The following is a 13423-nucleotide window of genomic DNA, read 5'->3' as shown; positions in this document are numbered from 1 at the left end:
AGAAAGAGCAACAAATTATGCAGTACAGTGAGCAAGTACTGGTGTAAGAGGTGAGTTGGTCCCATAACTACTAACCAAAGTGGTCAAAATATTTTCATAAAAATTTTTTTACATTTTTTTTTTCATTTGTTTTTTGGCTTAATGTGCCAACCTACTTTTAACAGTGCTTTCCTATGGCCTATAACATGACATTATTTCAATAGCTGTTCCCTGTTACAGTTTCCTGTTCAAGAAATGTGGCCCAAACACCACCCCGACCATGCAGGTGATCACAAACAGCACCCAGAAGATGACAGCCAGCAGCTGCACACAGAACAGCGTCTTCTTGCTCTGCTGCATGACTTCCTCTTCCCCCACCAGGCCTGGCGCCGTGCCGTACGGCCTGTCCGGGTGCATCTGCTGCACCTGCAGGCTGACGGTGGGCAGGATGATGAAGCGAGTGTCCCTGCTGTCGCCCTCTAGGGAGAGCACCACTCTCTGTGTGACCGTGGCCAGGCGGGTCACCATGGTTACAGGCAGGCGGAAGGCCATGGGGGGCAGCCTGGCCAGTATGCGGGAGCTGCAGGGTAAGGAGAGGGCGTCACCGGCCTCCAGAGGGGTGAGGTGGCGGCAGAGGGGGCAGGGAATGGCTGGAGGGCTGTGGGGTTCAGGGGGCTCACAGGGGCAGAGCTGGATCCTCTGAAGGCACTCGGTGCAAAAAACATGGAGGCACTCCAGCATCCGGGGGCATTTGTTGTACTGGTTGTACTCCTGGTAGCAGATGGGACATTCTACATCCATGGGCTCCCCAGGGATGCTGCTGGGGCCCGGCGCAGCAGCAGCTGTGTCCCCCTGCTGGGGAGCTGGGACATCATCCCCAGTCATGATCGGAGGAACAGTGAGTGGATGGAGCTGGCTTGGGAGCTCAGTGATGGCAAGAAGCAACTTGGGGATGAATATTTAACAGAGGATGATGAAATCTGTGAAGAGAAAATAACTTCAAGGCTCCTTCTGTAAGACAAAGAGAACTCCAGAGGCTTTTAAATGCTACAATCTGCTCTCCTGCTGCTTTGTTTCTTCTAAGTTTTATGAACAGATTCCACAGCCCATGAGTCATAGCATTCATCCATTTAACCACTCATCTACAGTAAGTGTCCCCCCCCCCCCCACCAACTCACAGTCACCCAGAGTCCACGCAGTGCATGCAGGCCTGCACACTCGTCCAAGGAGTTGGGAAATAAATGACAAAGCAAAGCAACAAAAGAGCTGAGAAAGGAAGTAATAAGTCTCTGTAATGATACTGACTGGACATGTGTGTGTGAGTGTTTGTGCACGTCCATTTCTCTCCACTCAGATTTCCATTTAAAGGGGCCCTCCACTGATTTTAAGTAGAATTATTCATCTGGAGGAGCTTTCTGAAGTATGATAAAATAACCCGGATGATGTAATCAGGGTTATTTCATGTAAGACTTTGAGAATTTTCAGAAGTAAGCTTGTGTTACAAACTGACAGCATGGAGCTCGGAAGACATGAGCGTACACCAGGCAGGGAGGGTCTAATAAAACACACCAGCACATCCTGGGAACTGTATAACCCTGATTCCCAAAAAGTTGTGACGCTGTATAAAAAATAGATATAAAAGAGAATTCAGCAATTTGCAAATGAAATGTGTTCACCGACAACAGTTTTACAAAGTGTTCCTGTCGCTTTGTAGTAACATCCTTCATCCAATCATGTGTTTACAAAGTGGTGAACCTCGCTCCATCCTCACTTGTGAATGACTGAGCCTTTCCAGGATGCCCCTTTCATACCCAATCAAGATGATCACCTGTTACCAATCAACCTGTTCACCTGTGGAATGTTCCAAACAGGTGTTTTTGGAGCGTTCCACATTCAAGTTGATTATGTGAAACATTAAATATATCTTATATATTTGTACTGTTTTCAGTTGAGTATGTGTCAAACAGGATTAGCAAATGATCACATTGTGTTTTATTCATGCTTTACACAGCGTCCTAACTTTTTTGCGATAAGGGTTGTAGTATCCAGTGTTTTGGTGGCTCAACCTATACCTGAGACTGAAAGTAAGAATATGTTGGCAACATTTTTTCAACAAAATTGTTGGGAGAGATCCTTTAACACTAAAGAATATTTCAAATTAGTCCGAGGCACATTGAATAAAAGTAAACTGCAGAGCCTGGCAGCCAGCTGCCACTTAGCTTAGCTTAGCATAAAGACTGGTAACGGGAGGAAACAGTTAGCCTGGCTCTCTCCAAAAGTAAAGACTGAAGTGTAAAATGAAAAAGTGGCTTTTACTAAGGTTAATTAATTTGCTACCTTCAGAAAGACCAAAGCTAGCTGTTTCCCCCTGTTTCCAGTCTTTATGCGAAGCTGAGATAACTGGCTGCTGGCTCCAGCTTCTTACTGAACGAACAGATGTGAGAGTGGTATTAACGCTTGGTAAGAAATGAAATAAGCACATCTCTCAAAATGTCAAATTCTTCTTCTATCCAGCTACAGTTTAAATTTTCACTCGGCACACAGCCCACATTTGAATCTCTCTCTGCTCCAAAAAAAGGCTGTGATTTATGAAACAAAGCATTAGATTCGCTTCGCTTTGCAGACACTTTTTATGTGCCTGTTTGTTGCTCACATGGGACAACGACAAGGCAACCCAAGTTCACTCACGAGGGGACTGTTGCTTAGCGGTCTCCTTTGAATCAATGCACGACAACACGTAGCCTGAAACCCTTTCTTTCATAAGTCAGTAGAAGTGGAGCCATAAATATTTTGATTTACTACAAAATCATAATATATGTAATGAGAAACAAGTTGTGAAATTAAAAATGTTGAAGCCAACACTGAACGGCTGCAGTGTATAAATAAATGAGACCTCTTGGATCCATGTAGGCCACGAGGTTCAGTGAGATTATACAGAGAGAAGCTGGCAGCGAGCCATCATTGCATACTAGGAAGCAGATAAGAGAGCCACTTACCCACCACACACCCCTTTGATCAAAGCACACTTTGATGCCCACCTCCGACCCAGGCGCTTCCCCTCTCACAATTCACACTCATGTTGGTGCAGATCTCATCCTGGCATCGTCTTCCTCCCCTCTTCTGCCTGCACATTAACCACTCGAGGCCCTTTCTTAATATTCTGCAGCTACGTGTCTGAGCCTGGCTCGCTGGCAGCCTCCTGTTCTCGCTCCGTCTCGCCTGATTTTACTCGCCCTCGTCTCTCTGTCTCATCCCCCATGAGGCATCTCTGTGGTGTGCTCAGCGGTAATTAAACCCCTGGTGATGTGCAGGTAACCAGGACACACAAGACAGAAAATGACAGATTGGAGTCTCTTGATCCTGACTTACTCTGCTCTACACACATATTATGTTATTATGCTTCCACGCAGTCAGCATGTTGGAGTTTTTAAATAGCAAGCTGTGGATTAGGGTGTAATTATTTACATCCTGAGGTTTTTCGTACATTTAAGTTTAAGTTGATAACATAGAAACTTTTCTTTTACAGACTGAAAGCGATCGTATGTATTTTGTTTAATTCTAGTGGGTGTCAGGTACAAAAACCTCTTAAAAGTAAATACATTTCAGGGGCAGAACAGGCTGTGTGTATATTCAGAGAAGGAGTGACGTTCCTAAGAAGTGCAAACAGTTGAATTATTGACAGTTGAATTGTCACGTAACCTGTACTACGGTATGTGTTGCACCCTGATTGAATGACTGCCTAGTAACCAGCTTGTCCAGTACTGACATGCTTCTCTGCTAATTTCACTGTAATTAGTTGCTAGTCTGACTAAACTAAGGGATAAAAACATAGTAACTAAGTTGACTGTCACGATAAAGTTCAAAACTGATTCATGGGACAAACTTTGTGGCAGATAATTAAGCTTTGAGCACTAAGAGTCATTAAAAAAGATTTTTTAAAAACAGACTTAACAAAACCTTTTTTAAAAGTGTTTAACTTAGTCGCTGAAAAGCTACCATATAGCTCACATTTGAGTTTTCACCACAACAGTGATTTGCTGTTCACACACACGTCTTCCTGTATTTAAAGTAGTTTTAAAAATCACTGTCAAATGAGAAATGAGGAAGTTTTTATTCTCCTCAAACAAATATTTAAAAACTGATTAGATTAGCTGAAAAATACATTGTCACAGAGCTTCAAACAAAGCTATTTAAAGGACAGGTTCACGTCTTTTCCAAGTGCACTGAAAGTGTTTTTGGATGCTGAATTGCTCATTCTGCTCATACTTGCTGCAAAGAGACCCTTTCTTTTAATGTGAGCGATGGGGGACAAAATCCACAGTCCTTGCTCTGTGAACTCGGATCACAGCTAGAGGTCATGCGAAGCTAACGTGATGCTAGTTATAGTCTTTTTACTGCCGCATTCCCAAATTGGTTGGTGTCCCTCTGTCGCGACCAAGCACGAAAACTGTCAGTGAAAGCACAAAGAAGGAATTTAGATTTGTCTAACTCACATTGGCTCCAGCTGAACTGCAACATTAATTTCTGCCTTTGAACGATGACTGTGGATTTTATCGTTTGATGAAGGGATTTATTTAGCAGACAGGAGGAACAATTACAGCAAACCAAACTGCTTAATTGCACATAAGGGTAAATCAGTATTGACAAAATGTGAAACCATTGTTTAAGCGGGCATTTTGGAGAAACACGGTTTTCACAGGACTGTTGAAAGTCTTGAAGCTGAGAAGTGGGATCATGATGGTGGCCAGTTGGACCCCCCGGGCCAGCAGGACAGTGAAAGAGCAGTGCTCGCCCCTCACTATCACCACTGCTGGGCTGCTTCAGCATTTTTATTACAGATCTACTGATGTAAATGATGTACTAAGGCCCAAAGTGATCATCCGGCCCTTAAAGATGATGGAAAACACAAAAACTGGTGGTAATTTGGTTGATTTGGATTTTAGCCGGTCTTCATACTCCAATTTTCAAACTAAAAGTGACACGTTGTGCCTGTTGCTTGGTGTCATCCAACTAGACACACAATAGATTCAAAAATGAACTGTAGCATGAAGGCTGTCACATATGTTGTGCTGTTTGCATAAAGCTGCTTTTAATCTAATGTAGAATGTATCGAAATTAAATGTTTTAGATGATATAAGATGCACATCATTAAAAAATGTCCATACCACATCTGTTCACAAATCACAGACATATGCCTGACCATGCTAGAGAGCCAAGTAAATAATCACTCAACGGTTTCTTTGGAACTGGAGACGTTTTACTTCCTGTCTCTCTTCTCTGCCCTTTCAAGAAACATTCTCTTTTACGGACATTCACGTGGAAAAGTCGTGTTTTTGCATGACCAAACACTGTTACAGTAAGTTCACAGCTGCGAAGGCAGGAAGGCCTACAAAAAAAAACAACAAAAGACTGCACAATTTACATACACATACACGGTGAGCCTGTGATTGCTAGCCAAGATTTCAGCGGAAATGACCATGAAAGGAGAAACAACTGATAGGAGGGGGGTTGTTTGGGGATTACCATGGTGAGGGAAGGGCTGACATCATATCTCTGCCTCTCTCACACACACACCCTGAAGTGTCAGCGAGGAAGAGGAGGGGCAGGACTTCTGACATAATCTTAAATTAGATTAAGCAGGGGAAATCTTAAATAAAGATTTCTGGGCCTGAACAGGGCCTCTCAGAGAAATCACACAATTCCCAAATCCACCAGCCTGTGTGTGTGTGTGTGTGTGTGTGTGTGTGTGTGTGTTTCATTGCCTCACGTGTATATTGAGTTTGATGACTCATATGTTTATCTGACACAATTCTACTACGTCTTGCCTCTCTTGAGTCCCTCCCCCTCCCACGCGCGTCCTCACACCCTGAGGTATAAGTCCGGGCAGCTCACCCTTTGCTTCAGTCAAACTTGGAGGGAAGTCAGAGAGGAAGAGCCAACATCAGTGTACAGGATGTATTCAGAGCTTGAGTGCGGAATTTGTTACCGGACCTACAACGCAGGTCGGCGGTGTCCCCGGGAGCTCCAGTGCAAACACAGCTTCTGTGAGAGCTGCCTGCTGGCCCTCTCACGACCCCTGGGGCCCGATGAGGCGCGTCTGGGAGCGGACCGATCAATCGTCTGCCCGTTGTGCCGACACACCACGTCCATCTCCGGAGAGGGGAAGGTGAGAGCCGAGCTGAGGGTGGATGAGTGCGTCCTGGAGCGGCTGCTCGCTACGGGACTCCTCGACCAAGAGGAGGACGAGCCGGAGGGGGACAGCTGTGAGGACAGCGAGGGGGCGACGCGTCCCGAGACTACAGCCGATGAGAGCGACTCGTCCGCGGGCTCCAGAGGTGGGAGGCTCCGGCTGTCCTTGAGGAAAGTTTGGCGGACGATAAGCGGGAAGAGCTCACGACAGAGGGGCGGAGAAAGTAAGTTGACAGCGGGCTTTGGTTCACGCTGTTGGGACAAAACATTAGGGAGATCTTAAAATGAGCATTTTGAGAATGGGGTTTGGTGGTGGTGACCACAGCAAGCGTAGCCTGTTATTTTGTATGTCAGTTCACAGAAAAATTATACAATGCAAAGTTTAGGATTTTACTTTCAGTTTAGCTTCAGTGTAAATTGCGCCACATTTCATAAAATCATCCATTATGTTTACATTTTACTGACGAAAACAAGCCTTTTTCTGAAAATGGTGGATAAATCACTTATTCTAATGTGTCTTGTTTTTCTTTAACAGACTGTGTGACCAGTGATGACATAAGGAACCTCGCCATGATGTCCTGCTACATGTTTTAAAGAGCCCACAGTTTCAGATACCCTGGACAATGTGATATTTATTTTCAGTGGCTCTTCCACTGTGCATCATGGTGATGATGACGACGACGACGATGATACCTTGCTGGCAAGACACATGGACACAGTCAACCATGACTTCAATCAGCTTTTCAGCTTTGATTGCTTGTACTAATGATGAGCACTCTGTATCTGATGCCATTAAATAAGAAAACATGGAAAAGTGAACTGCCAAAGCGGCCTAATTTAAGCCTCTTAATGCACTAATGTATGTGATATTTATTCTTTTCATGGTTGTATGTATTTTGATATATTTGTTACATATTTAAGGAAAAATAAATGAGCTTTGGTTTCAGTTCACTTTGAAGCTTTTTGTGGCTGCATGCTGAACGATGGACGGGACTTTGAGTGAGTCAGTATGCGCATTTATAAAAAAACTGAAAACAATGGCCTAGCTGTGTGTGCAAAAACACTTCAAATAACACATTGCATCAAATCTCAGCCTAACTCAAAGCAGACTTTACAAAATAAAAGTCAAGGAGGACGCAAAATGATCCTTCTGTTCAAAGAGCATGAAAGATAAACACACGAAACTGGAGGAAAGAGATTTAATATTTATAGACAGTTTAAAGTATTCGACATGAAATAAGCCAAAATTGGTACCCGTCACAGACAGCTCCAGGAAGTGGCTTCCTTGAAGCCAGGTGAACAGCATTGCCTCCAATCAGACTCCCAACCAGCAGCAGAGTCAAACCCCTAAGATTCATTTGTTTGACAAGGAAAACACATGGCTTGACAGCACTACAGCTTATGTTTTTGGCCTTTTTTTTGACAATCATACAAACTCAGGAGGATGCTGACCATCATGTTACACAACTCTGCTCTCTACTCAAGGTAAATGTCACATTTTATAGGCTTTTGGCAGGTCATAAAATCTGAAAAGGGTCGGTGATTTTTTTAGATTGACAGCATTACAGTTCCCATAAATTGTCCAGTGAGTGTGTCTTTTTTTTCTCTCTGCAGGCTCTTGTTTGTCTTTGCGTTGGTCTGTGCAGCTGTCATGTCATTTATCACGTATTCAGATGCTGCAAGAGGTGAGCGCAAACAGGCCGGTATCTGCCAGGCCAATACTGCAGCGTCTACAGGTTCAGCGAGCTGATGCTCATCGTAATGGTTGTCTGGAAAAAATGATGAGGCGTGTGTTGGCTGATTGGGTTAGACGGAGGCTGACATTCTTGTCTCTTTAAAGGTGCAGCTGATTGTTTTAACGCTGGCAGATATTTTCTCAGGCATGACTTTAACTTGGGGAGCCAGGATTTTCTCTGCAGTGTAACAAAAATGTAGAGGAATAAGAAGATTTATGGCAAACGTCTGTAAGCAAGTCTGGAAATGTACTTGATAGTAATTTAAGATTACAGTTAATCAAAATGAGGGTATAAAATGAGCATAAAATATCAAAGTGACAGACCAGAGATAAGTCAATTTATAGTAATACAAAGAATGTATTCTAAACTTTAAACTGAGGTATTTTTCTTCTGGTATTTTCATGGTATCACATGAATTATTTGCCTGTAAAACAGCACTAGTGATAATAAATCTTTATGTCTTATGTCTGCATTCTCTTCCACATTTAGCAAGTCCCATAACAACCCCAGGGGACAATGGAGTGAAGCACAATGTCCTGAGACGACTGCATACTCCATACAGTCAATATAATGCCCTCTTTACCAGTCTATCAACCGAAACTGGACTCCAAACTGGGACTTATAGTGAAACTCTGACGAGCGGGAATAGAGAGGCCTCGTCAATCATTTACCATCAATCAAGCCCTTTGCCATTTACCCAAGGTAGCTTCAGTTACAATCAAAACACCCAAGATAACAAACAGTCCCGAGCGGGAATAACTGGAGTGCTGAGTGAAGTGAGGCCAGCAAGCAGCATTTTCGCCAGCCACTCTCAGCACGGAGGACAAAGCTCTGAGAGGCTGCAATCCAGAGTAAATAACCTTCCACTCTTTCAGGAAGTGGCCCGAAGTGGAAATTCCTATCATTCATACCCAGTGATCATTAGAAAATCATCCCACAAAGGAGCTGCCAGTCCCTTTCATCAGAGGTCTCGTCCTTCTCAAGTTTGGGAGCCCAAAGATGCTCAGAAATCCTACACTGAAGAGAAAGTTCCTCGAGAGGACTCTCCAAAAGTGGCTGAAGATGAAACCGTTTGGCAGCCCTCTCGCCCTGCTATTTTTTCGGCCCGCACTGGTGGGTATCGGAGTTCGTCACTGCCAACTTCAAGAGGACATTACAGCGGCTATAAGGAGACAAATGTGCTCACTGTGGCCGGGCCGTCAAGTACATCTAACGGGATTCAATCAAGCAATTTCCTCAGCTTTGCAAGTCAGACTGCCCCTCGAGCACCATCAGTCAGCAATAGCTTTGACGCCTCTGTTATTAAAAGCAATGCAAGCCCAGAAAAACTGACATCATCCATCACAGATTTCTCCCAGGGGTTTCACCCGGTGAGTAGCAGTGAGGCGCAAAAACACAAAAAGGCCCGGTCGTATCTGTTCAAAGACGCCCAGACCTCTTTAGGTGGACATGAGGCAGTTAAAACAGTTGCTGCTGATGGGCCCAGTGCTTTTCCCACAACACCACATCAGCAAAGGCCCTCTGATGCTCAAGTCCAGGGCAGGTTTTCTTCAAATTTTAAACAGTTACAACGATCACAGAGCAGAGAGACGACCAAAGAAGTACAACATCTCTCTGATTATGGCAATGCACTGTACCATGATGCTAATGTGGCCCAACATGGCGCCCAGACAGATAGTTTCACCAGATATCAACGCACCACAGCAGAAACTCAAATGTCTTTACGCCCTGTTCCGAGGGAAAGTTTTGCACACACGCCTCATGCAGATTTCCAGGGTAAACATGCCACTGGCAGCGAGAAATCTGTAGTAAGTAGCCAGGTTAATGCAACCAGAAGAGGATTAATGCTTGCAAACAAACCTGGACAAACCATAAAAAGCGTCTTTGGCCTCAGAGGATTTCAGAATCCTATGTGGAGAGCTGTGAAGGAGCCATCTATCCTCTCCCCCAGTGGTTCCAATGAAAGGATCAACTCCCAACGATACAGCTTCGACAAAGGAAAGTTTAAAATTGCAAATATATACCCATCTTTGTCACCAAAGTATAGCTTTGGCCAGAGAAAAGCATCTACTACGCCATCAAAACCTGAGAGGACACCCACAGGTTATTCCTCACCTTCTCCTGGCACTGCAGATATCGGCCACACTGGGACAACTGCAAGGCCGTTCACACCTCTGATGGACAGCAACTCAGATCCAAGACAGTTCAGAATCTACAGAAGAATGTATGGTCTCAAAGGATTTGGCACTCGACCACTCGAGGGAGCCAAACCTTTAGTTGGTGAGCCAGAAAAGTCTGACAGAGTCCAACAGAGTTTTGAAGGTTTTAAACCCAGAAGCTCACAGATCTGGCGACCAAAAAGCAGCAAGACTCACAAGTGGAACAATAAACCAGAGCCAGGTAGCAGCCACGAAACCACAGTGAGTCCAAATGAGCGAAGCAGTGAAGACCTTAAACCCCTTTTAAAGACAGAAGGAGGCACTGAAGTGGTCACCAGATTAACACCTGGCAAATACAACGAGAAGAACCGCAGCATCGATCCTCTGGTTTCTAACAAAACACCCTGGAGGTACAAAGAGCAAAATCCGACTGCAGCATCAGCAAGTCACAGAATCTTCTCATCTTATCTCAGATCAGCAGGAGACCTCAAGGTTGAATCCAGCACGAAATCTGAGCCAAGAACACCCAACAGAGCCCGACCTGTTGTGATGAAGGCGAGCCTGCTCAGCAGCTCCACCAGCAGCGTGGTGAGAGGCAAGCGTGTGAAAGGAAAACACACATCTGGCGAAAAGCTCGGTGCATCTCCCTCTCTGACCAGCGAGGCCGGAAACGCAGCCATCGTCAGGCGGCCTGCCAGAGTCAAGGCCGTCACGTATGCGGATGTTCTCGGGAGTGCGTCCTTCAGCGGTGCAAGAGCTACAGCACATACGCCAATCGCGCCGGCAGATAGGGATTCAAACACCACGGCTGCGACCTTCAGCTCTAAGGATGCTGTGCATGGAGACGACACGAGCAGAGGTCCTGGAGCACATGCTGAAGACGAGGGAAAAGATTTCAGTCGGGCTGAGGAAAACAAGCTGGGTGTCAGAAGCGAAGGAGCTGACAGTGACATGAAAGCATCAGATTTATTCCTGGACGATGAAGGAAGTGGAAGCGGGGCTTTTAATATGTCTGATGTTTTTTCAACTCATGCCACAAAGAGTCAGGGACTTAGCGAAGATTTGTTAGAGCTAGATTATCTACGAGTATCCACCGGGAACATCTCCTTCCAGTCAATGAAACTGTCCCATACTGAGAAATGAGAGAAACCTCTGACCTGTTCATGTAGATTGAACCAATAAATGTTGGGAAAGTATTTGTGATTTTGTTATTGGGCAAACAACACCTGCTGACACTCAAAATGACTGAATTAATGGACATTTTATAAGGATCCAATTCTGTCTGAAAAACATGTCAATAAATCATTGTTAGTCTTGGCTGTAATTAGTTAACAGGAATTGCAAGTCCAGTATATAACCTGCCAGTAAAACGTCTGAATTAAACAAACAAGATAAAATCTATGCTGAACAGGTGGATTTTGAGACCTTTGAAGAGTGCAAGTAATGCTGTTTCTTCCTTTTCCATCCTCTATGCTAAATAAAGCTAAGCTAACTGGCTGCTGGGGCTAGCTTCTTGTGGTAAAGAGTGGTATCAGTTTTCTCAACTTGGCAAAAAGCTAACAAGCCCAATGTCCCAAAATGTCAAACTGTGGACAAATGCTTTCTAAATTGGATTACATAGCACTGTTAATGCAGGACGACCATATTTAATCCCACTGTCCAGAGTTATTAGAGCTAAAACAGTTCAGCTCAGGGCAGGTGCTCATTCATGAAAACACATGAACTGGCTGAGATTACCACTTTCTGGTATTCCCATTGTTTCAGTCATCGTGGTAAAAACTCATCTGACGGAGTACAAGAAATGCTGGGAATCGTGTTACCATACTATGTCCTGTAAATCATGTGTTTTGACACAGCATTTTCATTACACAACATCCTGCAGATCTGACCTCAGGTCTTCTCCTCTCCTAAACCGAAACCTGATGATAAGTGGAAAAATCGACAGAGGTCAAACACGCATTTCTGAGCGTGACGTTTGCCTCATTTGGCGAGTGATTTGCATAATGTAATGTCAAGCATGAAGAGGGAACGTGAAGGAAGGTCATACTTGAGGCTTTTTATAAATTGATTGTATTCCCATTCCTTGTGTCCTCATTTTCCAGGCAGTGGCTATTCAGCATGCTGACACAGATTTTCCGTCTCCTCTTTCGAGTTTTAAAGGAGGGTTTCAGCATGCTGGTCTCAGGGTGAACACACTACGACATGGAAAAACTGGTTCTTACACCCTGTGAGAAGGTCTTTTTCTGACTTTGCCAAGCCATTAATAAGTACACAAAGAGAAATCGAGGAAAACAAGTCATTATGTGGTTTGTCCTTTTTGATTAGAGCCAGAAGGCAAATACAGACTGCAATGGAATTTGTTTGGTAGCGATCACAAGAATGTACATGCCATTATGTTGCTATATTTTCTATATTGTTAGCAGCAACTGAACTGTGGATGATACCTGCTGAGTCGTGCCTCAGGAAGATTTTCCACTAGATGGCGTCACGCATCCATTTTATTATCCGCCATGTGACCGCAAGTCCTGGATGTTGTAGTTCTCATGCTGTGGTGTCCTGTTGGGACAAAAGGAACAAATTTAAGATGACGAGATAAATAACAGAGCATTTGTTATGGATTTCGGTTAAAAAATCTTACAATCAAAAGTAAAAGTGATGTTTTTGCTTCCGCCAGTATCAATCAGCCAATCAGGCACTCTGTTTCAGGGGCATTGGGTCCACGCTAAGCCTACATCACAGCTCCCAACTGATCCATTCACATCACCTGACCCTTCGCTTTTTTCCCAGTCAGCCAACTCCACCTAAACACCAGTTCTATGCTTATCCTCAATCTACAAGCTCAAGGGGGCCCCACAGCGAGGAGAGGGTGGGAGGGTTCGAGGATCTGCCAGTCAAAGTTAAACACATTGTACATTGGATTAACGCACCCCCTCCTCACCCCACCACCACCACCACCACCATACCAATACCCGTGGAAAGTGGGACTGTCCACTTTCCCATAGAGCTGAGAGGTATTTAGGTGATATGATGGTTGGAGGTTTCCGCCTGCTGGCATGTCGAGGCGTTGGCCTGCCGGCTCCTTCAAAGTTCCTCTCTTTCTGTGCTGCCTTTTGTGTAGCTGAGTGTTTGTACGTCTGGTTCACACACTCCCTTCCTTTCCAAGAGTGTGTACTCGCCTATAATATTCCCTGTGTGTGTGTGTGTGTGTGTGTGTGTGTGGGAGTGTGTGTGTTTATCACAGACAGTGTGGTGTTCTCTTGCAAAGCCGGCCCTCCCACCCCCCTCTCCTCCTGTGAGGGGAATTCTGTACCATGTGTCTGCGGTTTTCATGGAGCTTTCAAGGAAAATAAAGCACAGAGG

At 44.6% G+C, this 13423-nt stretch overlaps 2 protein-coding genes across 3 annotated transcripts; one reads left to right on the top strand and one right to left on the bottom strand.

The window, feature by feature from the left end:
* Positions 1 to 200: 200 nt before the first annotated feature.
* si:ch73-335l21.2 (RING finger domain-containing protein) lies at positions 201 to 3087 on the bottom strand. 2 transcript variants are annotated; one of them, XM_041965563.1, is made up of 2 exons: positions 2976 to 3087; positions 201 to 959 (listed from the first exon to the last, which is right to left on the bottom strand). In XM_041965563.1, the coding sequence occupies exon 2, from the start codon at positions 862 to 864 to the stop codon at positions 214 to 216; it is 651 nt and encodes a 216-aa protein (XP_041821497.1). In that variant the 5' UTR covers positions 865 to 959; positions 2976 to 3087; the 3' UTR covers positions 201 to 213. The 2 variants fall into 2 exon arrangements, with proteins under 2 accessions (XP_041821497.1, XP_041821498.1); XM_041965564.1 differs by lacking the exon at positions 2976 to 3087 and adding an exon at positions 1964 to 1979 and having other exon boundaries at positions 201 to 821.
* A 2783-nt stretch (positions 3088 to 5870) lies between these two features.
* si:ch73-335l21.4 (E3 ubiquitin-protein ligase-like) lies at positions 5871 to 7109 on the top strand. The gene is made up of 2 exons (XM_041965496.1): positions 5871 to 6392; positions 6704 to 7109. Exons 1-2 carry the CDS (start codon positions 5933 to 5935, stop codon positions 6760 to 6762), a joined length of 519 nt encoding a protein of 172 aa, XP_041821430.1. The 5' UTR covers positions 5871 to 5932; the 3' UTR covers positions 6763 to 7109.
* The last annotated feature ends 6314 nt before the right edge of the window (positions 7110 to 13423 follow it).

This window comes from Chelmon rostratus, chromosome 23, assembly GCF_017976325.1.
Source record: "Chelmon rostratus isolate fCheRos1 chromosome 23, fCheRos1.pri, whole genome shotgun sequence".
NCBI classification, from domain to species: domain Eukaryota; kingdom Metazoa; phylum Chordata; class Actinopteri; order Chaetodontiformes; family Chaetodontidae; genus Chelmon; species Chelmon rostratus.
The sequence above is the reverse complement of the archived record's forward strand: the minus strand, read 5'-3'. Positions and strand labels throughout refer to the sequence as shown.